Below are 26,969 nucleotides of genomic sequence, written 5' to 3'. Positions count from 1 at the left end.
TTCAGTGAGTTATCTACCACGACCCCAAGATCTCTCTCTTGGTCAGTCTCTGCCAGTTCACACCCCATCAACTTGTATTTATAGTTAGGATTTTTGGCCCCAATGTGCATTACTTTGCACTTGATCAGGTTGAACCTCATTTGCCACGTTGACACCCACTCGCCCAGCCTCAACAGATCTCTTTGGAGTGCCTCACAATCCTCTCTGGTTCTCACCACCCTGAACAATTTAGTGTCATCCTCAAAATTAGCCACTTCACTGCTTACTCCCAACTCCAAATCAATGAACAAGTTAAAAAGCATGGGACCCAGTACTGAGCCCTGCGGCACCCCACTTCTTGCCACCCTCCATTCCGAGAACTGCTCATTTACACTCACTCTCTGTTCCTATTAATAAGCCAGTTTCTGATCCACAAGAGGACTTGTCCTTTTACTCCATGACTCTCGAGCTTACTAAGAAGCCTTTGATGAGGAACATTATCAAAATAATTCTGGAAGTCAAGGTAAACAACATCTATCGGGTCCCCTTTGTCCACATGTTTGTTCACCCCCTCAAAGAACTGTAACAGGTTAGTGAGACAAGATCTTCCCTTACAGAACTCATGCTGAGTCCGATGTTTTTTGATTTCTATATTATAACCTAGATTCTGGGCCCATTTGATCATATGATCTTTAACCTCCTCATCTTGCATCTTCATTTGGAGGAGTATCAAATAGATTTTTTAAAATTAGATGTTGATGTGTCCCTAAGTTTATGTTATCAAATCCATATTGTTCAGTTGCAAAACCTATTGATTTATCTTTAGAGTATCTCGATTCAAGTTGTAATCTTGTCCACCAATCAAAAGAAACATTGTAGGCCTTTAAACCTTCTTGTGATTTCAGTCTATTATTGTCTTTCAGGAGCTCATTATATTTAAGTATCGTATTTTGAGTCAACAGTGTTCGTTGAACAAAGGCTTCGGTTGGTGAGACCCACTTCGGAATTTTGGTATAAATTTTCAGCTTTAACCAGGTCCGATTCAAGGACTTCCTTAATATATTACTATTAAAATATCTATGACCATCAATCAAATGGGCACAGAATCTAGGTTATAATATAGAAATGAGGGGTTGGGAGGCTGTATGGAAATTCCATATAAAATCTATTGGAGCTGCTCTTTTTAAAGAAAATATTTATAAAAGGTCCAAAGATGGTACATAACTCCTGATAAACTTTCAAAAATGTATACTACTGTTTCTAATAATTGTTGGAAATGTATCTCTCAGGTGGACACGTTTTACCATAAGTGGTGGACTTGTGGTGTTATTGAGAAATACCGGATTATGCTCCATGAAATGTTACAAAAGATATTTCAAACCAGAACTCTTTTTATTGAACATATCACTGATGACTTTCTGAAGCAAAATGGATATTTGATGATACATATTATAACAGCAGGAAGAATTTTGGTTGCACAACACTGGAAACATCAGGAAGCTCCAAAGAAGCAGGACGTAATCGATAAAATATCGGAGACAGCTGAAATGGACACACTTTCATTCCACCTAAAGGGCAAACCGGTAAAAGCTGTAGAAAACTTCTGGAAACCTTTCTATGATTGGCTTAATGTTTCAGTTTGATCCATGTATTTTATATGCTGCACATTAAATTTCATCCCATGTATGTGAATGTTTAAAGGTAAAATAGCAAACTATTTAGGTTTATTTATAATCTATAAATTTGTTTAGATAAGATTACTATGTTATAATCATAAAATGCAGAAATTAAGATGATGATTTACCTTTATTTCTTACCCCTTTCCCTCCCTTCTTTTCTGTATCCCCTACACCCTCCTCTCCAAAAACTTGAATAAAATATATTAAACAATATATTTTGTTCATCGATGTGCCTACTAATTCTCTCTTTAATAACAGTTTCCACCAACTTTCCTGGTATTGAAGTCAGACTGACTGGCCTGTAATTTCCCGAATCTCCTCTGGAACCCTTTTTAAAGATGAGGGTGACATTTGCTACCTTCCAGTCCTCAGGAACGGAAGCAGATTTCAATGAAAGATTACATATTTTTGTCAGGAGGTCCACAAATTCATCTTTGAGTTCTTTCAGAACTCTTGGATGTATGCCATCTGGGCCTGGTGACTTATCAGTTTTTAAATTGTCTATCAGTCGTAGGACCTCCTCTCTCATCACCTCAATCTGACTCAGGTCTTTCAACACCCTCCCCAAAATCAGTGGTTCTGGAGCGGGCAAACACTTTCATCTTCCACAGTGAAGATGGAGGCAAAGAATGCATTCAGCTTCTCAGCCATTTCCCTATCGTCCTTCAGTAATCCTTTTACCCCTTGGTCATCCAAGGGCTCCATGACCTCCCTGGCTGGTTTCCTGCCTTTGCCCTTGTCTTTCCCAGTCCTCTACACATTCCCCCCAGCAAGCTGAGGACTCATTTTACCGACCTTGGAAGGATGGAAGGCTGAGTCAACCTCAAGCTGGCTACCTGAAAGCCCAGCTTCCACCGGGAATCGAACTCAGGTCGGGAGCAGAGCTTAGGACTGCAGTACTGCAGCTTTAACACTCTGCACCACGGGGCTTTATCTGGGAAGGTATCGGCATTTGGGGTTGCTTGCCGATCTGAAAGTGGGGTGGGGGGAAGAAATACTGCCTCTTTCCCAGAGGCTTAGTGTGTGGAAATGGGCATCCAAAGAGATAACATCCCATAATGTTTCTGTGAAAGGGAGAGAACACTTTTTTCCTCCAGGCTGTTGGCAACCGTCAATTAAGTATTTCTTTATGAATCAAAGAAAACAAAAGTCACCTACATAAGGGTCGTTGCTCATTAAAGAGATTATTATTAAAGCTCATTAAAGAGATTATCAGAGGCTGTGTTTTCTTTTCTATGCTTTGTGAGGGTTTTTAGGAGTTAAATGTGCCAAAGGTTTTGTGGCATGACTTTTCAATTGTGTATAAAGTTCTAAATAATAAATGCTCTTGGATCGTGATGATATTGGATCTATATATTGCCCTATACCCTGAATCTCAGAATCTCAGAGCAGCTCACAATCTCCTTTATCTTTCTCCCCCACAACAGACACCCTGTGAGATGGGTGGGGCTGAGAGGACTCTCACAGCAGCTGCCCTTTCAAGGACAACCTCTGCCAGAGCTCTGGCTGACCCAAGGCCATTCCAGCAGGTGCAAGTGGAGGAGTGAGGAATCAAACCTGGTTCTCCCAGATAAGAGTCCAAGCACTTAACCACTACACCAAACTGGCTCTCCCAGAAGCTGCCCTTTCAAGGACAATGTGAGGCCTATGACTGACCCAAGGCCATTCCAGCAGCTGCAAGTGGAGGAGTGGGGAATCAAACCCGGTTCTCCCAGATAAGAGTCCGCGCACTTAACCACTACGCCAAACTGGCTCTCACAGAAGCTGCCCTTTCAAGGACAGTGTGATGCCTATGGCTGACCCAAGGCCATTCCAGCAGCTGCAAGTGGAGGAGAGGGGAATCAAACCTGGTTCTCCCAAATAAGATTCCGCACACTTCACCACTACATCAAACTGGCTATGGATATGAAAGCATAGCTGTGCTGCATCAAGAAGTTCATTAGAGCAGCGAATTGTCAAGACTGCCTCTTGCCATGGTTCTGGGGGACCCGTATGTAACCTGTAATAACTCCTTGGGTCCTATTCTGCAGCACTGGTTATCATATCATCTCTGTCTTTTATTATGCCTACAACATATTCCGTATCTTTCCACCCTGAGCTTTCCAAGGGCACAGACACTGTTGGTTCTCAGAGACTTTCAAGTGTATCTTTTCTCCTGGACATAGGGAGGCTCAGCTGAGGGGAGAGGTTGACGATGATGATTGGTAGAATTTGGCACTTTAGCTTTTGAAGTATGTAATGGATGGACTCAAGCAGTGTTTCCTCTAAGCTTCAGATTCTCGTGAGCAAAAATTCTACTTTGTGAGCTACTGGCATTAAAGTTGTGAGCTACTGCATCAAGTAGTATGCTCAGGGGTCATCTTTCCTGAACTAAGACAAAAATGTGTGAGTTGGAGGCTGAAAATCTGTGAGCTAGCTCACACTTACTCAGTTTAGAGGGAACACTGAACCCAAGGTTAGGATTGCCAAGTCCAATTCAAGAAATATCTGGGGACTTTGGGGGTGGAGCCAGGAGACATCGGGGCGGAGCCAGGAACAAGGCTGTGACAAGCATAATTGAACTCCAAGGGAGTTCTGGACATTGATAGGCACATTGATGAACACGGGTTATTGAGGAAGACTCAGCATGGGTTCTGCAAGGGAAGATCTTGCCTCACTAACCTGTTACATTTCTTTGAAGGGGTGAACAAACATGTGGACAAAGGAGACCCAATAGATGTTGTTTACCTTGACTTCCAGAAAGCTTTTGATAAAGTTCCTCATCAAAGGCTCCTTAGAAAGCTTGAGAGTCATGGAGTAAAAGGACAGGTCCTCTTGTGGATCAAAAACTGGCTGAGTAATAGGAAGCAGAGAGTGAGTATAAATGGGCAGTCTTCGCAGTGGAGGACGGTAAGCAGTGGGGTGCCGCAGGACTCGGTACTGGGTCCCATCCTCTTTAACTTGTTCATAAATGATTTAGAGTTGGGAGTGAGCAGTGAAGTGGCCAAGTTTGCAGATGACACTAAATTGTTCAAAGTGGTGAGAACCAGAGAGGATTGTGAGGAACTCCAAAGGGATCTGTTGAGGCTGGGTGAGTGGGCGTCAACGTGGCAGATGCGGTTCAATGTGGCCAAGTGCAAAGTAATGCACATTGGGGCCAAGAATCCCAGCTACAAATACAAGTTGATGGGGTGTGAACTGGCAGAGATGGACCAAGAGAGAGATCTTGGGGTCGTGATAGATAACTCACTGAAAATGTCAAGACAGTGTGCGTTTGCAATGAAAAAGGCCAACGCCATGCTGGGAATTATTAGGAAGGGAATTGAAAACAAATCAGCCAGTATCATAATGCCCCTGTATAAATCGATGGTGCAGTCTCATTTGGAGTACTGTGTGCAGTTCTGGTCGCCGCACCTCAAAAAGGATATTATAGCATTGGAGAAAGTCCAGAGAAGGGCAACTAGAATGATTAAAGGCCTGGAGCACTTTCTCTATGAAGAAAGGTTGAAACGCTTGGGACTCTTTAGCTTGGAGAAACGTCGACTGCGGGGTGACATGATAGAGGTTTACAAGATAATGCATGGGATGGAGAAAGTAGAGAAAGAAGTACTTTTCTCCCTTTCTCACAATACAAGAACTCGTGGGCATTCGATGAAATTGCTGAGCAGACAGGTTAAAACGGATAAAAGGAAGTACTTCTTCACCCAAAGGGTGATTAACATGTGGAATTCACTGCCACAGGAGGTGGTGGCGGCCACAAGTATAGCCACCTTCAAGAGGGGTTTAGATAAAAATATGGAGCAGAGGTCCATCAGTGGCTATTAGCCACAGTGTATGTGTGTATATAAAATTTTTGGCCACTGTGTGACACAGAGTGTTGGACTGCATGGGCCGTTGGCCTGATCCAACATGGCTTTTCTTATGTTCTTATGACATCACATTTAAAGGGACCGCACACCTTCCATAGGAAATTATGAAGGATAGGGGCACCTTCTTTTGGGGCTCATAGAATTGGACCCCATGGTCCAATCGTTTTGAAACTGGGGGGATACTTTGGGGAGAGTCACTAGATACTATACTGAAAATGTTGTGCCTCTACCTCAAAAAACAGCGCCCCCAGAGCCCCCGAAACCTCCAGATCAATTCCCCATTATACCCTATGAGAATCAATCTCCACATAGAGAATAATTAAGTACTCAGCAGACTCCCCCCCCCCCATTTCTGGCAACACTAAAGGGGGGCTGGCCTCTCTAGTCACGAGTTGCTGCCAACTTCTTCAAAGTAACACAGACACCCCATCCCAAGAGGAAGCCTTTCAATCAGCGACTGAAGCCTCCGGAGGTAGAAATGCACATGGTCCTCTGGGGGCGGAGCTCCCCCCCCCCTCCGCCGGCCAGACTCCCCGAGGAAACGCCTGTGGCAGCCGGATAGGATGCAAAGACTACGAGTCCTAGCATGCACCTCGCGAAGGGAGGCCGGACTGGAGCGAATAGCAGCCGGCGGTGGGCGGGTCTTTGTGACCCGGAGGAAGGGAGAAGCCTAAAGCCTGCAAGGGAGGAAGGCAGGCAGGGAAAGAGACACCGAGCCGTTTCCCCACCCCCACCCCCCGCTACCACATATTTTGACAGCGGGGGATGAGGCTGCTAATCCAGGGGTCCCCCGGCAGGCCGGGGGGGGGGGGGTTGGGAAGCCTACCCAAGGTATATCTATGTGAGTAGAGGCCTTTCCTTTTAGTTTCAGCAAACACATGCTTAATGTCTTTGATTACCCCAATAAATAGTTTTGCACAAGAGAAGGTGTATTGACTGGTAAAGAACCTGACACCAGTGCTTCAAATTCTGCTGAACCAAAACTGGGACCCCTGTCTGTGTGGACTATTTGCAGGGTGTCGATTGTGATCTAAGGCGCTAAAGCCATGACTAAAGTCCTAGTTGTCAACTCTTTCTGGTCAATAAACCACACAGCTTTTATCAGAGAAGCTGCAATGACTAAATATCTATAGCAGGGGTGGCCAGACTGTTACCCTAAGTGGTTGTGAGGGTCTCCTGAGTTTGTTTGTTAACTAGGAGGCCCAGACAATGCAAGAGGGGGGTAACAAGCAGGATCTCCACCTATGTTTACGGGGATTTTTTCCCTCAGTAGAACTCTCAAATGAACCAGCCCTTAACGAATGAAATGATTTTTGTTAATAAAAGTTAAATAAAATAAAACATCTCAGACATCTGGCATTTATTCTATGAGGCTCTTACATTAAGCAACTTCAGCCACCCCTGTCCTATAGCCATGAGTTGGAGACAGAGTCCCTCTGTGATCCATGTAAAAAATCTCAGAAGGTTGAATGTTTGCGCGAGAGGCAGGTTTGGCTATATTTGAGGGATGAACCAACAAACATGATTTGCAATCAGGCACATCGTTCCAGAACCTTTAAATTTTATTGTTTATTGTTTCTTACACCCCTCCCCAGATATTGGCTTCTGGGCTTCATTGTTCAAACCCCCTGTGAGGATTTTGCTGAACTCTTAAGATTTGACAAACTTTCTAATGTTCTTCCCCACACACACAAAAAATATGAGAAAATAATCAAAACATGTAAAGCAGACAGACAGAAATCTTCATCATGCCACTGTGGCCACATAGCAGAAAGTGTAGAGTAGAATAATGAGGCCCCACTCATTGCTTGGTTTAAACCGAGAACCTTGTCAGCATAAGCTTCAAAATGACAAAGTTAAAATCATCAGCCTTCTGACCATTTTTATTCATCGCCAAAACAAGCAGACTAGCCCACAGTCCTTATCTAATTCAAATGTTCCACCTCCTGCTTTCCTTTCAGTAATTTCTTGTCGTTTTCCACTGCTGTGTTCCTTCTCTGCAGGCCCCTGTTATCTTGGATTCACACTCTTACCATGTCTGGTTTTTCAGTTTATCAGAAGTTTCTCTAAGGGGCCTCTTCACAGTCGCTCTAAATGTTGCATGAGACATTCTCTTTTGAAGGCACAACCATATTTTCAATTATTATTATTATTATAGGGGTGTTCATAATTATTCAGGGGCCCCCCTTCAAAAGTAATTTAAAATGTATGATGGGAGTCAGGTTTTCTTACGACGATTCTAATTCAAGAAGCATTTTAAGGAAGATGCTGAGCTGCTATCATTTAGTCCACCTTCTGGTGATGTCAGAGGGGTGTAGCATATGCAAATGAGCTGTGCTAACGAGCTTTTTTTTTTTTTTACAAAATAACCCCTGCACGTTTTGCAATTAGGCACACAAAGGACAAGTTGTTTAGCCAGACTGGGGCATCAATATTTACTCTGGAGTACAAAGTCCTTGTTTCCCAGGTGGAGGAAAACTCTTTGATAAAAAATATGCACAGAACAAGAAGGTACTGTCTTGTCTACAGCTTCTGGGAGAACTGCCGGACACCAACCATCCTGTGTAAGGCACAGGTGTGTCTTTGGGGGTCACCCTTGGAGTTCGGCTTGCTGGGGTCTAAACCATGCCTGCAAACCATCACTCAAAAAGCATTACAACCTGTTCACAACAGCTCCAAAAGATTGCTGCCTTGCTTCCTTAGTAGTTGCACCGAAAACAGAATTCCCAGGGTCACAAAGACCCCGAGTTTGCGGGGCTTTTACGAGATAATCATAGATCAGCTTCCTCTCATAGAAGAAGAGTTGCTTTTTGTTTTGTTTTTTAAATAAAAACAAGTTTATTTCAATAAACAGATTAACATTTAGGATCATAGTCAAAATAATAATCAAAATTATGATCCAACGAAGTCTGCTAGTCATCAATAAGCATCCAAAGGAACCATAGGTACAAACAGGGCATAACCAAATTAAAAACAAATTAATGCCAGACCAGTATATTATTTGCAGTTGAACCAAAATTTCCGCAAGAAAAATAATCCAGAAAAGGGAACTACTTAGCTAAAATATTTGACCTTCGATGTGAAGTAGGTCTCCCTTCAAAATTACATGTAATTTTGTCCAAAACAAAATACTCCCAGCATTTGCTTAACCAGGCCACCAATGAAGGAACTGAATTCTGGCTCCAGTGTAATGCAATAGCATACTGAGCCGCATTCAGCAACAAATAAATCAACTCTTTAATTCAGGAAGTCTAAAATCATCCCAAATGTTTAGGAGTCAAATTTTAGGGGATAATGGAATCTTTACTCCTGTAATATAAAAAATTTCCATAATGACTTTGTTAGGAAATTAATAATGATAATTAGAATGTTCATTTATTCAATTGTGTTTCTCTATACATTCAATGCTAGATGAGGCAACAAGAAGCCCCCCCATTATAAGCATTTTCTATAGAAGCATGGTTAGCAGTTGTTTCAGTTACTAGGAGCCAAAGAGCCCCCACCTTTTTCCTGACATTTGAAAATTAAATATGAAACAAAACCACCAACATCACACCTAGCCTATAAAACCAGACCGCAAACACAAGAACATCTGGTTTATGCTAGTTTCCTGTGACTTGTGGGCAAACACCTTTTTCTTAAAGTTTATTAATAGCTTGCTAAACATATGTTGCCTACTGCTTCTTTATAGATTTTAGCCCTATATAATCTAAGGTAAATATAAATGCTTCTCATTTGCTTTAAGGCTTGCTAAGGAAACAAAGGCAAGATCAATATTTAGCAGAAGCAAAAGGATAAATGAATAACTAGCAGGGACGCCAAGTATCGCTCCTCTGACCTATTAAAACTATGTACCTATCTCTCTGCTGATAATTTCCGGTTTTTTGTCTGTGGGTTGCGGCAAGGCGTTTCCTCTTGCAAAGTTTCATAGCAACGTAGAAATAAGAGCTAAAGGTCTGTTTTAATTGCTTTCTATTCTCTATGAGTTAAGTTTAAAGTATATTGAGCAAAAAGCATTTTTGGAATCTTAGTAAGCCAAATTGGTATGATTTTAACAAATAGGCCATTAGGGCAGGCATTAGTCGTAGAGTTATATTAGGTTTAGAACTTTGAATTTAATAAAATAAAACAAAGGGAAGATGATGCTGAAGGATGTTTACCTTATATGGTTATAGGATGTTTGTATTTGATGTGGTCATAGCCTACGTCAGCGGCCGTAAAAGTTAGACTGTACCTCCTGCGTTCGATTGGCTATTTGCCACAGGGGAAGGTAGGGACTTTGTGACGTCGGGAATGGATAAAAACCCAGGCTGGACCACGAATTAGCGAGAGGGAGACAGCCATCCAAACTTGACCTCCCTCTCCACTTTTGCAAAAGTGAAAATTAAAACTGTTTCTCTGAGCAACGTCTCTGCCTAGTCATTGGAATCTGGAAGAAGGAGGCTTTCCTCCAAAAACCGGTTGACAATTTTCTGGTGTCAGAAGTGGGATAAATATAGGCCCCTTTTGGGGTTGGGCCTCTGGTCCATTGGAGAGCAGGGCGAACACTCCTCTCCTGTGATTTTGGAGGGATCCCCGGCCGAGTTTGGCTGCCAACTCACTGTTTGAGGCGTGGCACTCTGCTCCCCAAGAACCCACAACGAGACGTTCAGTTGAAAACAGCCCACCGGAGGAGTCTGCTGTGTGGAACCGGTGAGTAGAAAATAAAATTGGGTAGAGAAAATTAAAATTAGTTTTGGGTATTGAGGCTTGTTTGTTGGTGTGAATGTTGTGCGTGTGAATGGGATGGAAAAATAAGACGTCAAAGGTGAAAAAGGAAAAGGTACCAAGGTAGGGGGAAATTCCGTTGGGGACGCCCAGATCACTGGAAAGGAATGGCCAGGGTCAGGAAATTTCCGGAGACTGCCGATGGAAAGGCTGATCTCCCACTAGGATGGGGTCTCTACAGGGTATGAGACAAAGGAGCAGGAGCCCAGTGGGGGCTCCTGAGAAACTCCGCCAGATATATGATAGAGATATTGCCTGCATCAGGAGCAGGAGCCCAGCCCTGTAGTGGGCAAGGGGGCACTTTACATTTTGTTATGGGTGTACTTCATAGGGAAGAGAAGTGATATTCCCCCATTTAAAGGCAATTAGACAAGAAGAAACCTATGAAAGTTGCACCCGTAAAGGACAGAATGTCTGTCCACCCTTGATCCTCTACACTATGTCATCCCCACTGCTCCCCCTCCTTATCAGCACGGCCAGGTACGATGAGATCTGAAAAAGGGTCAGACAGGCCTGGTGCGAAGGGACTCGGTGCCCCTGGTGAGAGGAGGGAATGGAAAAAGCAGCGACGGGGGGGGGGGCATAGAGGAGGATTCACAGAAGGTACTCCCCTCCAGCAAGTTGGAGAGAGAGAGATGAATAAATTAAATACAACACTCAAAATTGTACCCCCAAAACAAGAAAAAGAGGATTTAAAATTTAGACAAAGAAACAGAGGATTCATTGAGGCAGGTCTCAATAAATGAGGGAAGGTAAAGAATTACTTTCTGCCTGTGGCATTCTAACAGTGCTTGGACGACGGAGAAGGGAAGGAATCGGTCCCTTCTGCCGGCGGACCTTAGTCGGTTCCGCATGCAGCCAGTACATTAGGGTACTTGGTGCATTCGAAAAAGGTTTAGGGAAATTGTGTGTTTAATTTGTTTTGTCTGTCAGGTTAACCATAATAGAATTATAGTCTGAGGGGACGCCCTTGACGACATAATTAATTGTACTGCTGCTATCATTATATTGCTGCTATAATTGTATTACTGCTAAATATTGGTAAAAGAATTTTAGAGCTCTGGTATTGAAAATTTAGAGATTTGCATCAGGACGTTTTTGTTAATATAACCTGTCTGGTGCGCCTGATGTATATAAGTAATAATAGATTTGTCAGTACTGCGTTTCCCGTCTGCGTTAACATGGTGGGTTGGGACCGCAGAGGAGTGAGTCAATAGGATCCTGTATATGTGAACCCTACCTTATTTTTAAGTTTTGGTTGTCTTGTGTGTTAACTTGATTATAATAGGAGAGTTCGGGTACATGACCACTCTCCAGGGATTTCTTTTTATAATAGGAGAGTTCGGGTACATGACCACTCTCCAGGGAGATTGCCTAGGCTCCAATATATGTTTTCCTTTTTATAATAGGAGAGTTCGGGTACATGACCACTCTCCAGGGAGATTGCCTAGGCTCCCGCACATGTTCTCCTCTTTCTCCTTTATTTTTTTGTTTTTTTTTGTTTGTTTCTTGTTTTAGTCGCTTTGTCGGTTTGCCATAAAGACAATATAGCCGTATGCATTCCCCACCGGACTTCCAGAGGGAGGACCAGCCTCATTGGAGCCCTCGTCGGAGATTCCAAATGTTGGTTGCCCCCTGGGTCCACACTCCAGGTTTGCTGACCCTTTGTTGGCGCACCCCTGGACACCATGCCTACATTGTTTCCCTGTGGAAGGGGGAGCAAGGAGAGGCGACCGCTTGGTTGGTAAAAGGTCAAAATAGGAGATTGGATGAAAACTTGGGGAGATTGGATGAAAACTTGGGACCCCGCCGCCCCCGGTGGTGTTTCCTGAGGAAAATTGGGGACGACCCCCCCCTGGTTTGGAGAATAAAGAATCGAACTGCTCTTCCAGGAGGATTCCCGGTGGAACCGCTTCCCTGGGTAGGGCCACCACTAAGAATCTGAAGGGGCCGGTTGCCATTGTTACCAGGTCCCCCCCCCCTATACGATCCCCTCTGAGAGGCTTCCAATTGACAGGACCATAAAATCTGTTTTACATAATGTAAGATGTTTCTTTTGTGTAATGTTCCCATTTATGTTTTAAAGTGCTTCCTGAGGAAGAATGGGGAATCTCAAGCAGCGTCCACCAGCTGTAAGATCCCGAAGTGTAGGATCCCGAAGTGTATTATGGAAGAAGAAATTTGTAGTTGTCTCCTTTGTGTTTGTAATTATAATTGTTATCATTGTAATGGCTGCCAAAGAAACACGGCCATGCTCGCCACGCCCTTTTCTTGGTAAAACTGCCTGTCCACAATACTGGATTGGGTATCATGGGAAATGTTATTATATGTCTAACATTGAAAAGGATTGGAATAGTAGTGAAGCTGAATGTTCCACATTTGATGCCACGTTGGCCCTGATTGATTCGCTGGAAGATATGCATTTTCTAGTGAATCTGACTCGCCCCGTGCATCATTGGATTGGCCTCTCCAAACAGACAGGCCTAATGTGGAAATGGCAAAATGGCACAGAGTTTGATGATCAGTTTCTTGTGCGAGGAGATAATGCGTGTGCCTATTTAGATGACACTGGAGTGAGTAGTACCAGATGTTCTCTGGAAAAGAACTTCCTTTGTAGCCAGCCAGATGCCTGTGCTGGAAGCAAAAGGAGAAATTAAGATCAGAGCAGTCAAATGATTCACTTTGCTAAAAGCAGCAAGGTCATGTAAAGACTGTTCTAGATAATGTGAAATATGTCTGTGAAATTGAGTAAATTTGCCTTCACTCAGAGAAGGGGAAGTGCGGGCGGGTTTGTCTTTTGTGTTTGAAATAAAATTGTCCTGTTTAGGTCATGATGGTTCGGCGACCGTGCAGTACTTGAACTTGCACATGGGCGTGTAGTTTGAGTGGGTATATAATTGCCGGATGTATCATCACTGAATAAGTATTTCTTGAACAAGGCACCTTTGGTTGAGGTGCCTCTGGGAATTAGATATTGAGATATGGACTGCGGAGTTGCTTTGGTCCCTGCTACCTAACGGTATGGAAAATGTATGGGGAAATCAAAGTTGCTCTGAGGGTTGTTCCCTTTCATTTTTGCAATAAACTTCTACGGAAGCGTAGATCAATTTAGTGTAGAATTAGAGCGAGTATTAAAGGGAAAGGTTTGGAGGCCATTGGTACTTAGAACAGTCCCTGAAGGGTTCCTGCTATCACTGTGTTCACCTGGGAAATATAGTAGATCCTATAGTGGGCCTGGCAGCCAAGGAGAGTGGACTGACTCCTGCCAATTTGAGGAAAGGGGACCGGTCGAGACTGTGTAAATGCTTGGATTGACCCCTTTGGAGTTTGGCAGGAGGCGGCTCAACCCTGAGGTCCCGGCATTTGTCCCCATTGAAAGTCAAAACATCTTCTTGGCCAGTTCCCCTCCTTTATCTTATGACCAGTCTCTTGGTCTAGCCTTCACTGCCACTACTTTTGCAGCCATCAGATTTGGCTCAACTAACTTGTCTAAATAAGTTTCTTCTTGTGCAGTTTATTGAAAGTGGTACTAGACAAGACAATCGGGAAAGATAAGAGAGAATGGCATCATCCCCTCCATCATCAGAGGCCCAGAGTGACGGATGCCTTGACTGGAGTAAGGACCCGGAAGGAGGCTGGTCCCCTGAAGTTGGTTGTAGGGGACGAGCCGAAGAAGCAGTGGTTCCAGCCGAATACGACCCCGGAGAGAAGAACACTTTCGAAGGTACCTATAATCTCGAGATCAAGGGAAAGAAACGGTTCGAGATGTTTAGAAAGTTAAATGAAGCCCTAGAGTTCCAAGAAGCCTGGAAAAACCTCCAAAGAAGGAAGAGGACCTCGAGGGGTCGGGGTAGGGCTAGGCGACCACCCTTACCACGTGACGAGTGCAGCTTTTGCCACGGAAGGGGCCATTGGATCCGTGCCTGCCCACACGCCCCTCCCCAAGTCCGAGGGAGAGGAAGAGGCCAAAGAGGAAGGGCGAGTGACAACTACTGGTGTGAGAGTCGAGAACCTAGAGTCATGAAAGTGGCTACGGAAGGGGATCTCGACCCCTACATGTGGAACCACACGGCTGGGATCGAGGTCTCACTTAGTGTAATTGAGGAGACCCCAGAGGAAGACAACCATGGAGAAGAACCAACCCCGAACCACATGTGAGTCCATAAAAGCCTCTCCGGGAAGAAGTAGCGGCTTCTGCTCTGCTAAACCTCAAAGGTCCTAATTACAAATACTCCAATGTGATGCCACAAAGAGGGGACCCTCTTTGAAGCAACTTTACTTTGCTTTGTTTGCTGTTTGGTATTTAAAATAATGTGTTTCTCTCCTAGTAGAAGGTGGAAAGATCCCTGGGAGAGTTGAGTGACAAAAAATTGCATCAGAAAGCTAGTTTTAGCCTGACAAGATTGTCCAGAGTTTTGTTCAAAAGACCGTGCCTCCTGAAAGAAGAAAAACCCAGTTTCTAAAATGAAAGATTATATGCTATCTTGACTTGTGTAGTTTTAATCAGTTTTCCTAGATAAATTTTGCAGGTGCAGTTTTTCTCGGATCTGGACTGAGCACCAACCTCTGGACCTCACTCACCGGCAGTAGTGAGGTTCCACAGGCAACTCCTTCTGGAGTCCGTGCTTACCGGAAATAGCAGGATTCCACAGGCAACCAAGACGACCCACAGGAGCTGATTGTTTTACGCTCAGGAGAAGAAATCCCTTGAATAATAACCAGCGAGCTGAGCTAAGGAATCCATGATCGGATCAGTTCCAGGCTCAAGGACTGGAGTAATGAAATGGTGCAGCTCTTGGGCCAGGGGCAGGCCTGTTCAATGGTTGCCAGAATTATTCCCAGAGATGTTTTCTTAAGTACTGGTTAATGACAATGTGTGATTCTTTGCAGAAAAGGCTACCAGACCCCTAGCAAAATGGGAATCCACTTGGGTGCAGAAGGAAGAAAATGTGAATAAATGAAGAGTTTATAAAATAAAAGGGGGGATTGTTAGGAAATTAATAATGATAATTAGAATGTTCATTTATTCAATTGTGTTTCTCTATACATTCAATGCTAGATGAGGCAACAAGAAGCCCCCCCATTATAAGCATTTTCTATAGAAGCATGGTTAGCAGTTGTTTCAGTTACTAGGAGCCAAAGAGCCCCCACCTTTTTCCTGACATTTGAAAATTAAATATGAAACAAAACCACCAACATCACACCTAGCCTATAAAACCAGACCGCAAACACAAGAACATCTGGTTTATGCTAGTTTCCTGTGACTTGTGGGCAAACACCTTTTTCTTAAAGTTTATTAATAGCTTGCTAAACATATGTTGCCTACTGCTTCTTTATAGATTTTAGCCCTATATAATCTAAGGTAAATATAAATGCTTCTCATTTGCTTTAAGGCTTGCTAAGGAAACAAAGGCAAGATCAATATTTAGCAGAAGCAAAAGGATAAATGAATAACTAGCAGGGACGCCAAGTATCGCTCCTCTGACCTATTAAAACTATGTACCTATCTCTCTGCTGATAATTTCCGGTTTTTTGTCTGTGGGTTGCGGCAAGGCGTTTCCTCTTGCAAAGTTTCATAGCAACGTAGAAATAAGAGCTAAAGGTCTGTTTTAATTGCTTTCTATTCTCTATGAGTTAAGTTTAAAGTATATTGAGCAAAAAGCATTTTTGGAATCTTAGTAAGCCAAATTGGTATGATTTTAACAAATAGGCCATTAGGGCAGGCATTAGTCATAGAGTTATATTAGGTTTAGAACTTTGAATTTAATAAAATAAAACAAAGGGAAGATGATGCTGAAGGATGTTTACCTTATATGGTTATAGGATGTTTGTATTTGATGTGGTCATAGCCTACGTCAGCGGCCGTAAAAGTTAGACTGTACCTCCTGCGTTCGATTGGCTATTTGCCACAGGGGAAGGTAGGGACTTTGTGACGTCGGGAATGGATAAAAACCCAGGCTGGACCACGAATTAGCGAGAGGGAGACAGCCATCCAAACTTGACCTCCCTCTCCACTTTTGCAAAAGTGAAAATTAAAACTGTTTCTCTGAGCAACGTCTCTGCCTAGTCATTGGAATCTGGAAGAAGGAGGCTTTCCTCCAAAAACCGGTTGACAACTTGAGACCAAAATGAAAACAGTGAACATTTAACTTTAAAAGCTTGGGCTCTAATATTAAGGGACTTTGTAGAAAGTAACGATGATGACCATATTTCTCTCCAGTCCCCACTGGTAATTCCAAGATGGCATACATCCGAGAGTTCTGAAAGAACTCAAAGTTGAACTTGTGGATCTTCTAACAAAAATCTGTAATCTTTCATTGAAATCTGCCTCCGTTCCTGAGGACTGGAAGGTAGCAAATGTCACCCCCATCTTTAAAAAGGGTTCCAGAGGAGATCCGGGAAATTACAGGCCAGTCAGTCTGACTTCAATACCAGGAAAGTTGGTAGAAAGCATTATCAAGGACAGAATGAGTAGGCACATTGATGAACACGGGGTATTGAAAAAGATTCAGCATGGGTTCTGTAAGGGAAGATCTTGCCTCACTAACCTGTTACATTTCTTTGAAGGGGTGAACAAACATGTGGACAAAGGAGACCCGATAGATGTTGTTTACCTTGACTTCCAGAAAGCTTTTGATAAAGTTCCTCATCAAAGGCTCCTTAGAAAGCTTGAGATTCATGGAGTAAAAGGACAGGTCCTCTTGTGGATCAAAAACTGGCTAATTAATAGGAAGCAGAGAGTGAGTATAAATGGGCAGTCTTCGCAGTGGAGGACGGTAAGCAGTGGGGTGCCGCAGGGCTCGGTACTGGGTCTCATGCTCTTTAACTTGTTCATAAATGATTTAGAGTTGGGAGTGAGCAGTGAAGTGGCCAAGTTTGCGGATGACACTAAATTGTTCAGGGTGGTGAGAACCAGAGAGGATTGTGAGGAACTCAAAAGGGATCTGTTGAGGCTGGGTGAGTGGGCGTCAACGTGGCAGATGCGGTTCAATGTGGCCAAGTGTAAAGTAATGCACATTGGGGCCAAGAATCCCAGCTACAAATACAAGTTGATGGGGTGTGAACTGGCAGAGACTGACCAAGAGAGAGATCTTGGGGTCGTGGTAGATAACTCACTGAAAATGTCAAGACAGTGTGCGTTTGCAATAAAAAAGGCCAACGCCATGCTGGGAATTATTAGGAAGGGAATTGAAAACAAATCAGCCAGTATCATAATGCCCCTGTATAAATCGATGGTGCGGTCTCATTTGGAGTACTGTGTGCAGTTCTGGTCGCCGCACCTCAAAAAGGATATTATAGCATTGGAGAAAGTCCAAAAAAGGGCAACTAGAATGATTAAAGGGCTGGAACACTTTCCCTATGAAGAAAGGTTAAAACGCTTGGGACTCTTTAGCTTGGAGAAACGTCGACTGCGGAGTGACATGATAGAGGTTTACAAGATAATGCATGGTATGGAGAAAGTAGAGAAAGAAGTACTTTTCTCCCTTTCTCACAATACAAGAACTTGTGGGCATTCGATGAAATTGCAGAGCAGATAGGTTAAAACGGATAAAAGGAAGTACTTCTTCACCCAAAGGGTGATTAACATGTGGAATTCACTGCCACAGGAGGTGGTGGCAACCACAAGCATAGCCACCTTCAAGAGGGGTTTAGATAAAAATATGGAGCAGAGGTCCATCAGTGGCTATTAGCCACAGTGTGTGTGTGTGTGTGTGTGCGTATATATATATATATATAAATAAATTTTGCCAGTGTGACACAGAGTTTTGGACTGGATGGGCCATTGGCCTGATCTAACATGGCTTCTCTTATGTTCCTATGTTCAAGATCTCTTTCCCAAGCCTTTTGATAAGGCAAAGTATCACGAGGTTTAAGTGAATGAAGCAACACACACATTTTTGAAATGCCCCCTAATCGGTTGGACCTCATGAAAGAGCACATTTTCAAAGTAGGCGAGAGTCTCCCTAATAGGAAACTTATGTAACCAGTTCTTTAACTTTAAGCACTCAAACCATGGAAGGCACACTAGATATTCATCTTCCAGAACTTTCAAAACTTTCCAGATCTTTCAAAACGCCCTTTGTGCAAACATCAATGAACCTCAATAAATTACATTCTCTACACTTAGGAAGAGTTGGTTTCATACCCTACTTTTATCTACTTACCCAAAGGAGTCTCAAAGTGGCTTCCAATCCCCTTCCTCTGCCCCCAACAGTCAGTCAACTTGTGGGGTAGGTGAGGCTGAGAGAACTCTGAGAGAGCTTTGACTGATTAAGGTCACCCAGCTGGCTTCATGTAGAGAGGGGGGAATCAAACCCAGTTCTCCAGATTAGAGTCCATGGCTCTTAACTATGCTGGCTTGTAGAGATCAGCTAAGGATCCCAGATCTCTTTGGTTTTAATTCCCAGATGCTTTTGGTTTTAAGTGGCTGGCCCCGGGAATAATGGAAGTCACGCTGCTTGCCAAATGTAAGGTAAGGTGAGAAAAGGACCAGTGGCAGAACTATTCTGCCCTGCCTTCCAAGGTTAAGAACAAACATAAGAACATAAGAGAAGCCATGTTGGATCAGGCCAGTGGCCCATCCAGTCCAACACTCTGTGTCACACAGTGGCCAAAAAACCCAGGTGCCATCAGGAGGTCCATCAGTGGGGCCAGGACACTAGAAGCCCTCCCACTGTGCCCCCTTCCAAGCACCAAGAATACAGAGCATCACTGCCCCAGATGTAAGAACATAAGAGATGTCATGTTGGCTCAGGCCAACAGCCCATCCAGTCCAAATCTCTGTGTCACACAGTGGCCAAAAAAACCAGATGCCATCAGGAGGTCCACCAGAGGGGCCAGGACACTAGAAGCCCTCCCACTGTGCCCCCTCTCAAGCACCAAGAGAATACAGAGCATCACTGCCCCAGAGAGAGAGTTCCAACTATATGCTGTGCCTAATAGCCACTGATAGACCTCTGCTCCAGATGTTTATCCAGTCCCCACTTGAAGCTGTCTATGCTTATAGCCGCCACCACCTCCTGTGGCAGTGAATTCCATGTGTTAATGCCCCTTTGTGTGAAGAAGGACTTCCTTTTATCAGTTCTAGCGCGACTGCTCAGCAATTTCATCGAATGCCCACGAGTTCTCATATGGTGAGAAAGGGAGAAAAGGACTTCTCTACCTTCTCTATCCCATGCAATATCTTGTAAACCTCTATCTTGTCACCCCGCGGTCGACATTTCTCCAAGCTTCTCCTAGCTCCTTTTCTTTCTCTCTCCAGCAATGTATTGTCAGCACCTGACCTTTGTCCAGAATTTCCCACTGGGAGGGTCAGGGCTCCCAGCTTTCCTTTCAAGTTCTGAAGCTTGGCCTCTGTGTCTTTTGCGGCCCAGTATCTAGTCACCAAGGGGGCAGTTTACAGCCTTGGACACGCCCCCCCCCACCAAGGAATAGCCACTTGCCAACAGCCTGCCTTCCCCCTGGCACCTCTTTTAAAACAGTGTGCCCCAGACAGTGGAGGTCTATGTGTTACAGAGAACCACTACCAGCATCCATTTATAAAGTATATTAAAAAGAAAATGTTTGCAAGCATACTTTTAGCATAGCAAGAGATTGAACAGGGGCTTCCAAAAGAAATGGGTAAAACGCGAATCCTCAGCGGAGTGAAGGGTGGAGTCCCTCAAGGATCTGTCCTGGGGCCTGTTTAGTTCAATTGCTTTATAAACGATTTGGATGACAGAACTGAGGGAATGCTTATTAAATTTGCAGATGATACTAAGTTGGGAGGGGTTGCAAATGCAGCAGGAGGCAGAAACAAGATACAGGATGACCTTGACAGGCTGGAAAACTGAGGTACCAAATTTGCAGCATAGCATTCGGTGCCTCTCCTCAAAACAGCCCCCAAGTTTCAAAAAGATTGGATCAGGGGGTCCAATTCCAGGAGCCCCCAAAGAAGGTGCCCCTATCCTTCATTCTTTTCAATGGAGGGAAGACCTTTTAAAAGGTGTGCAGGCTCTTGAAATCTGATGGCCAGAACTCCCTTTGGAGTTCAGTGGTGTTTGTCACATCCTTGCTCCCGGATCCACCCCCAAAGCCTCCCGGCTCCACCCCCCAAGTCCCCAGATATTTCTTGCATTGGAGCTGGCCAGCCTCTCTCTCTCCTTTCTAGCAAAGGAGTCTGCAAATCATGTGTGGAAGGGAGGGGAGGAGAGGGGAGGAGGCTGCAGCGCCGAGAGGGTTAAAGCCACCGAGCTGGCGGCTGGAGCGGCCGCGGGAGGACCGGGAAGGCGGGGAGGGGGCGGAGAAGGCTCTGCAGCCCGCGGAAGAGGAGCGGGAAGCCGCGGAGGTGGGTGGTCCTCCCGGGGGAGAGCTGGAGACCCCCCTGGAGGTTGGCAACCCCAGCAGGCAGCAGCAGCCGGAGGGTGTCGGGCAGGGGGCCTCGGGGGGAGTCCCAGGCTGGCAGCTGCAGGGAGGGAGGGGTTGCCAGCTCCCGGGCGGGCGGGAAGTCCCTGGGCATTGGGGGAGGGGTGCATGGCGGGGAGGGCCAGCTGGGGAGGGGAACCCGAGACGGGGACAGCCAGTGCCGCAGAGTCCTTCCCCCACCCCCGTGCCAGGGTTTCCTCCCGGTGAGCTGGTCTCTCCCGGCGGGAGATGGTTGGTCATTCTGGGGGGGGGCTGGAGACCCACCTGGAGGTTGGCAACCTCCTTCGGCCCTCCTTTTGCACTTGTGGGGGGGGGGGACTGCAGGAGGTCAGGAAGAAAACTCCTCCCCAGCCATAAATCGGGTCTGTCTGCAGCTAGAAACAAAGGAACCGCAGTCCCCGCACTTCCAGGACTCACCCAAGCTGGGGCCGGGAAGGATCTACCTTGTCACTCTTCTTCTGGTTTTCTGGTATCTGCAGGAAGGAGCCGTGATTCCCGATTGTGCCTCCCTAGCCACAAAATTGGGTTAGGCTGGAAGGTGCTTGTGGACGCTGACATGCGTCTGACATTCTGCTGCGGGTCCTCTTAACCTGCAGAACTCCCAAACAAACAGAAAGGAGGCCTTTCCCTTGTCAAATGAGCAATAAAGGGAGAGTTGGGAGGCCCTGCCTGCATAGGAATCACCCCCAGCCCCATCCTGAGACCCAGATGCGCTCCATGGTGGGCTGCCAGCCGGTCTCCAAGGCCCACTCAGCAGAAGGGAGGGGAAATGTTTAAAAACTGGTTGTGAAGGTGCAGAGAGCAATGCCAGCAGAGATCATGGGAACACCGGCAATGCCCCTCAACCACAACCCAAGGGAGCATATAGCCACACACACACCCTGCACATGGGGCACACAGCACTGTGAGGGTCGTGACATTAGCCACAGGACCTGTGGAGTAAAGAAACCAGGGAGTGCTACAGATGTGCATTCAAATACTCCCCCACAGCAGTGTTCTGCAAAAGGGATGCCCAGGGAAGGAACACGGCTGTCCCAACCACATCGCCCCTGCCCCGTCCCTCACAGGCACTCAGGCAACTAAACAGGGAGGGACACCCAGGTGCAGCCATAGCCGGCACAAGTTCAAGGGGCTACAAAGCTCACCTTTGGGTGATTAGGGGGTCCAGAAAGGAGTCCTAGATGGGATCTAATAGGTGTCAAGACCCCTGTAGTTCAAAGAGCACAAACGCTCCTCTTTGGTTTGGTGTAGTGGCCCAGTTTGGTGTAGTGGTGAAGTGTACGGACTCTTATCTGGGAGAACCGGGTTTGATTCCCCACTCCTCCACTTGCAGCTGCTGGAATGGCCTTGGGTCAGCCATAGCCCTCACATTGTCCTTGAAAGGGCAGCTTCTGTGAGAGCCAGTTTGGTGTAGTGGTGAAGTGTGCAGACTCTTATCTGGGGGAACCGGGTTTGATTCCCCACTCCTCCTAATAGCCACTGATGGACCTCTGCTCCATATTTTTATCCAGTCCCCTCTTGAAGCTGGCTATGTTTGTAGTTGCCGCCACCACCTCCTGTGGCAGTGAGTTTCACATATTAATCACTCTTTGGGTGAAGGAGGACTTCCTTTTATCTGTTTTAACATGACTGCACAGCAATTTCATTGAATGCCCACGAGTTCTTGTATTCTGAGAAAGGGAGAAAAGGACTTTTTTCTCTACTTTCTCCATCCCATGCATAATCTTGTCAACCTCTATCACGTCTCCCCACAGTCAACGTTTCTCCAAGCTAAAGAGCTCCAAGTGTTTTAACCTTTCTTCATAGGAAAAGTGCTTTGTCTCTGTTTTCTTTAATTTTCCATGTGACTGTCTGTGTCTCTCCTTCCCCCCAGAGAGAAGCTTTTCTTTATAGCCAAGTGACTAAAGGCATCTTTACACAGTCAGAGGTGACCTGAAATAAGAGGAAGGAGATGGAAAAGCAAAACCCAGAAGGACCTGGAACTGGCAAGGCATCTAGTAAAGGCCCTTGTCCCACCCAAGCTGGGAGCGGTGCTGAATTCTGGGTGCGAGATATCCATGATCAGCTCATTGCCATCTCAAATGTACATCGCCAACGCTTCCGGCAATTTCGCTACAGGGAGGCCGATGGGCCCCGAGAGGTCTGCAGCCAGCTCCATGGATTTTGCAGCCAGTGGCTGAAGCCAGAGAGGCGCACCAAGAAGCAGATTGTGGACCTGGTGATCCTGGAGCAGTTCCTGACTGTTCTGCCCCAGGCGATGCAGAGCTGGGTCAGGGAATGTGGGCCAGAGACCAGTTCCCAGGCGGTGGCCCTGGCCGAAGGCTTCCTCCTGAGTCAGGCAGAGGAGAAGAGGCAGGCAGAACAGGTGAGGGGACTCCATCCAGGTATGTCCAATTCAAGCAATCATATCTGGCCTTCTCCCAAAGGTTCCCTGCCAGACATCTGTCCAAGTGCTAATAATCCAAATGGGAGATTGAACAGGCTCTTTCACAGACTCTTCTACTAGAGAATTTCTGATCCCTCCAGATAACTGACCAGATCTGCTGATGGGGGGGTGCAGAGTCTGGGAGTGGGGCAAGATCTCTTCCTTGGTCTCTCTTCCATTCCATCTCTTACCCCTCTCCCTCGCTGCTGTTTCAGATGTGGGCACCATCTGTGAAGACAGAAGCTACAGTTCCTGAGGCAGAAGGGGCTTCCTTGGAGCAAGAGCAGAGGGCGCAGGCTGTGGAGCGTGCCCAAGATGCCTTTTCCTGTGGTAAGGACTCACTGTGCCAGGGTGTGACTGTGGCACACTGTTAATTTGATGGGTAGAGACTAATTTGGGTCAGGAAAAGAATTAAATACTTCTTTGCACAACACATAGTTAATTTGTGGCTCTCAGAGTCCTCCAAGAGGGCCAGTTTGGTGAAGTGGTTAATTATGCGGACTCTTATCTGGGAGAACCGGGTTTGATTCCCCACTTCTCCATTTACAGCTGCTGGAATGGCCTTGGGTCAGCCATAGCTCTGGCAGAGGTTGTCCTTGAAAGGGCAGCTGCTGTGAGAGCCCTCTCAGCCCCACCCACTTCACAGGGTGTCTGTTGAGGGAGAGGAAGGGAAAGGAGATTGTGAGCCGCTCTGAGTCTCTGTCCTTGAAAGGGCAGCTGCTGTGAGAGCCCACTCAGCCCCACCCACCTCATAGGGTGTCTGTTGTGGGGGAGGAAGGGAAAGGAGATTGTGAGCCGCTCTGAGTCTCTGTCCTTGAAAGGGCAGCTGCTGTGAGGGCCCTCTCAGCCCCACCCACCTCACAGGGTGTCTGTTGTGGGGGGAGAAGATATAGGATTGTGAGCCGCTCTGAGACTTTGAGATTTGGTGTGGAGGACGGGATATAAATCCAGTGTCCTCCTCCTCCTTCTTCCAACACAGAGTTAATTTGTGACTCTCAACGTCCACTAACTGTGATGGCTCTAAAAGGAAACTATTATTATTATTAATTTCCACTTAATGAATTGCCCCATCCTGACCAGTGCCAGGCTCCGGATGATGAAGAACACAGGAATAAAATACATACATTTAAATCAATAAAACCAGTTGCATTAAAAAACCAGATTCTAGGGCCCAATAATAATGGGGAGATGTAGCTCCTGTGCTTATAAGGGAATCTGGCAGGCTATGGGGACCAGGATGCTGGAGTAGGGAGGGCAGGCGATGGCTTGGACCCCAGCCCCCAAGAGCTTTGGGGAGGGCCTTTGGTAGGATCTTGGGACAGGGGTGATGCCATATTTATGTTGAGTCTGGTTGAAAACCTGGTTGTGAGGTTAGCATGCCAAGAGATGCTCTGAAAACTCATTCCTATTACCCCCCCCCCAAGTCTCTAGTTGCACTCATAAGAACATAAGAGAAGCCCTGTTGGATCAGGCCAATGGCCCCTCCAGTACAAGACTCTGTGTCACAGAAGAACGTAAGAGAAGCCATGTTGGATCAGGCCAATGGCCCATCCAGTCCAACACTCTGAAGCACATAAGAACAGAAGAGAAGCCATGTTGGATCAGGCCAGTGGCCCATCCAGTCCAACACTCTGAGTCACATAAGAACATAAGAGAAGCCCTGTTGGATCAGGCCAGTGGCCCATCCAGTCCAACACTCTGAGTCACATAAGAACAAAAGAGAAGCCATGTTGGATCAGGCCAGTGGCCCATCCAGTCCAACACTCTGTGTCACATAAGAATATAAGAGAAGCCCTGTTGGATAAGGCCAATGGCCCCTCCAGTCCAACACTCTGTGTCACATAAGAATATAAGAGAAGCCCTGTTGGATAAGGCCAATGGCCCCTCCAGTCCAACACTCTGAGTCACATAAGAACATAAGAGAAACCCTGTTGGATCAGGCCAATGGCCCATCCAGTCCAACACTCTGTGTCACATAAGAACGTAAGAGAAGCCCTGTTGGATCAGGCCAATGGCCCATCCAGTCCAACACTCTGTGTCACATAAGAATATAAGAGAAGCCCTGTTGGATAAGGCCAGTGGCCCCTCCAGTCCAACACTCTGTGTCACATAAGAACATAAGAGAAGCCATGTTGGATCAGGCCAATGGCCCATCCAGTCCAACACTGTGTCACATAAGAACACAAGAGAAGCCCTGTTGGATCAAGCCAATGGCCCCTCCAGTCCAACACTCTTGGTCACATAAGAACATAAGAGAAGCCATGTTGGATCAGGCCAATGGCCCATCCAGTCCAACACTCTGTGTCACATAAGAACACAAGAGAAGCCTCTGTGTCACACAATGGCCAATATATGTGTGTGTGTATATATATACACACACACACATATATACATACATACATATACACACACACATATATATACACACACACACATATATATACTGTGGCTAATAGCCACTGATGGACCTCTGCTCCATATTTTTATCCAATCCCCTCTTAAAGCTGGCTATGCTTGCAGCCGCCGCCACCTCCTGTGGCAGTGAATTCCACATGTTAATCACCCTTTGGGTGAAGAAGTACTTCCTTTTATCCGTTCTAACCTGCCTGCTCAGCAATTTCATCAAATGCCCACAAGTTCTTGTACTGTGAGAAAGGGAGAAAAGGACTTCTTTCTCTACTTTCTCCATCCCATGCATTATCTTGTAAACCTCTGTCATATCACCCCGCAGTCGACATTTCTCCAAGCTAAAGAGCCCCAAGCGTTTTAACCTTTCTTCATAGGGAAAGTTCCAACCCTTTAATCATTCTGGTTGCCCTTTTTCTGCACTCAAGTCACATCTGGGCCGAATGTGATGGAGTTGTGTCACGTGACATCCTTCCCCTCCCTTTTCCTTCCCCCCAGAAAGACCCACGTCTCACAGAGGCCTGAAATACGAGGGCAGCACAGGTGATCCCTGAAGCTCATAGGTACCTGGTGCCTCTCTCCTGCCTCTGTCAGAATGTAGTAAAAAGTGTTAAGGTTTCAAACTCCTGTGAAGAGGTGTGTGTGTGTGAAGCAGGGCAGAAACAAGCAAACACTCTTCCTTCCTCTTTTGTCTCAGTCACAGGCAGTGAAGAGATGCTGTTGAGCCATCCTCTTTTCAGGGATGTGGAAACTGCTGCTGCAGCTCCAGTTCAGGTAGGGGAGATGAGCAGGGAGGGGGGACAGCCTAGGTCCTTCTTCATTTCGGGGGGAGGGAAAGTGGCTTTTGCTCCTGCAGTTGCTACAAGGAGCATGAGTGAGAGTTTCTCTGAACCCCATTCCCTTTACCCATCCCAAGCCTTACCTGTCTGTGTACCTTCCCAGACTCCCTTCTGAGAGCCACTTTGATGTGGTGGTAAAGTGTGTGGACTCTTATCTGGGAGAACCGGGTTTGATTCCCCACTCCTCCCCTTACAGCTGCTGGAATGGCCTTGGGTCATCCATAGCCCACACATTGTCCTTGAAAGGGCAGCTTCTGTGAGGGCCAGTTTGGTGTAGTGGTTAAGTGTGCAGACTCTTATCTGGGAGAACCGGGTTTGATTGCCAACTCCTCCACTTACAGCTGCTGGAATGGCCTTGGGTCAGCCATAGCTCTCGCAGAGCTATCCTTGAAAGGGCAGCTGCTCTAAGAGCCCTCTCAGCCCCACCCACCTCACAGGGTGTCTGCTGTGGGGAGAGAAGACATAGGAGATTGTAAGCTGCTCTGAAACTATGATTCAGAGAGAAGGGCGGGGTATACATCTACGGTCTTCTTCTTAGGTTCAAAGACTCTTGTCTGGGAGAACTGGGTCTGATTCCCCACTCCTCCACTTGCAGCTGCTGGAATGGCCTTGGGTCAGCCAT

At 46.0% G+C, this 26,969-nt stretch overlaps 1 protein-coding gene across 1 annotated transcript in view; it reads left to right on the top strand.

Annotated features, from left to right (window-relative positions):
- LOC132569816 (oocyte zinc finger protein XlCOF6-like) overlaps nucleotides 1-26,969 on the top strand; it is a 40,099-nt gene that overhangs the window by 9,169 nt on the left and 3,961 nt on the right. Inside the window, exons 2-4 of the mRNA XM_060236259.1 lie at nucleotides 22,551-23,042; nucleotides 23,318-23,432; nucleotides 26,206-26,282. Of these exons, the coding sequence (XP_060092242.1) occupies nucleotides 22,629-23,042; nucleotides 23,318-23,432; nucleotides 26,206-26,282 (606 nt within the window). The 5' untranslated portion in view covers nucleotides 22,551-22,628. The remainder of the gene's footprint in view (nucleotides 1-22,550; nucleotides 23,043-23,317; nucleotides 23,433-26,205; nucleotides 26,283-26,969) is intronic.

This window comes from Heteronotia binoei, chromosome 4 (genome assembly GCF_032191835.1).
Source record: "Heteronotia binoei isolate CCM8104 ecotype False Entrance Well chromosome 4, APGP_CSIRO_Hbin_v1, whole genome shotgun sequence".
NCBI lineage: Eukaryota > Metazoa > Chordata > Lepidosauria > Squamata > Gekkonidae > Heteronotia > Heteronotia binoei.
This window is presented reverse-complemented; position numbering and strand designations above follow the sequence as displayed.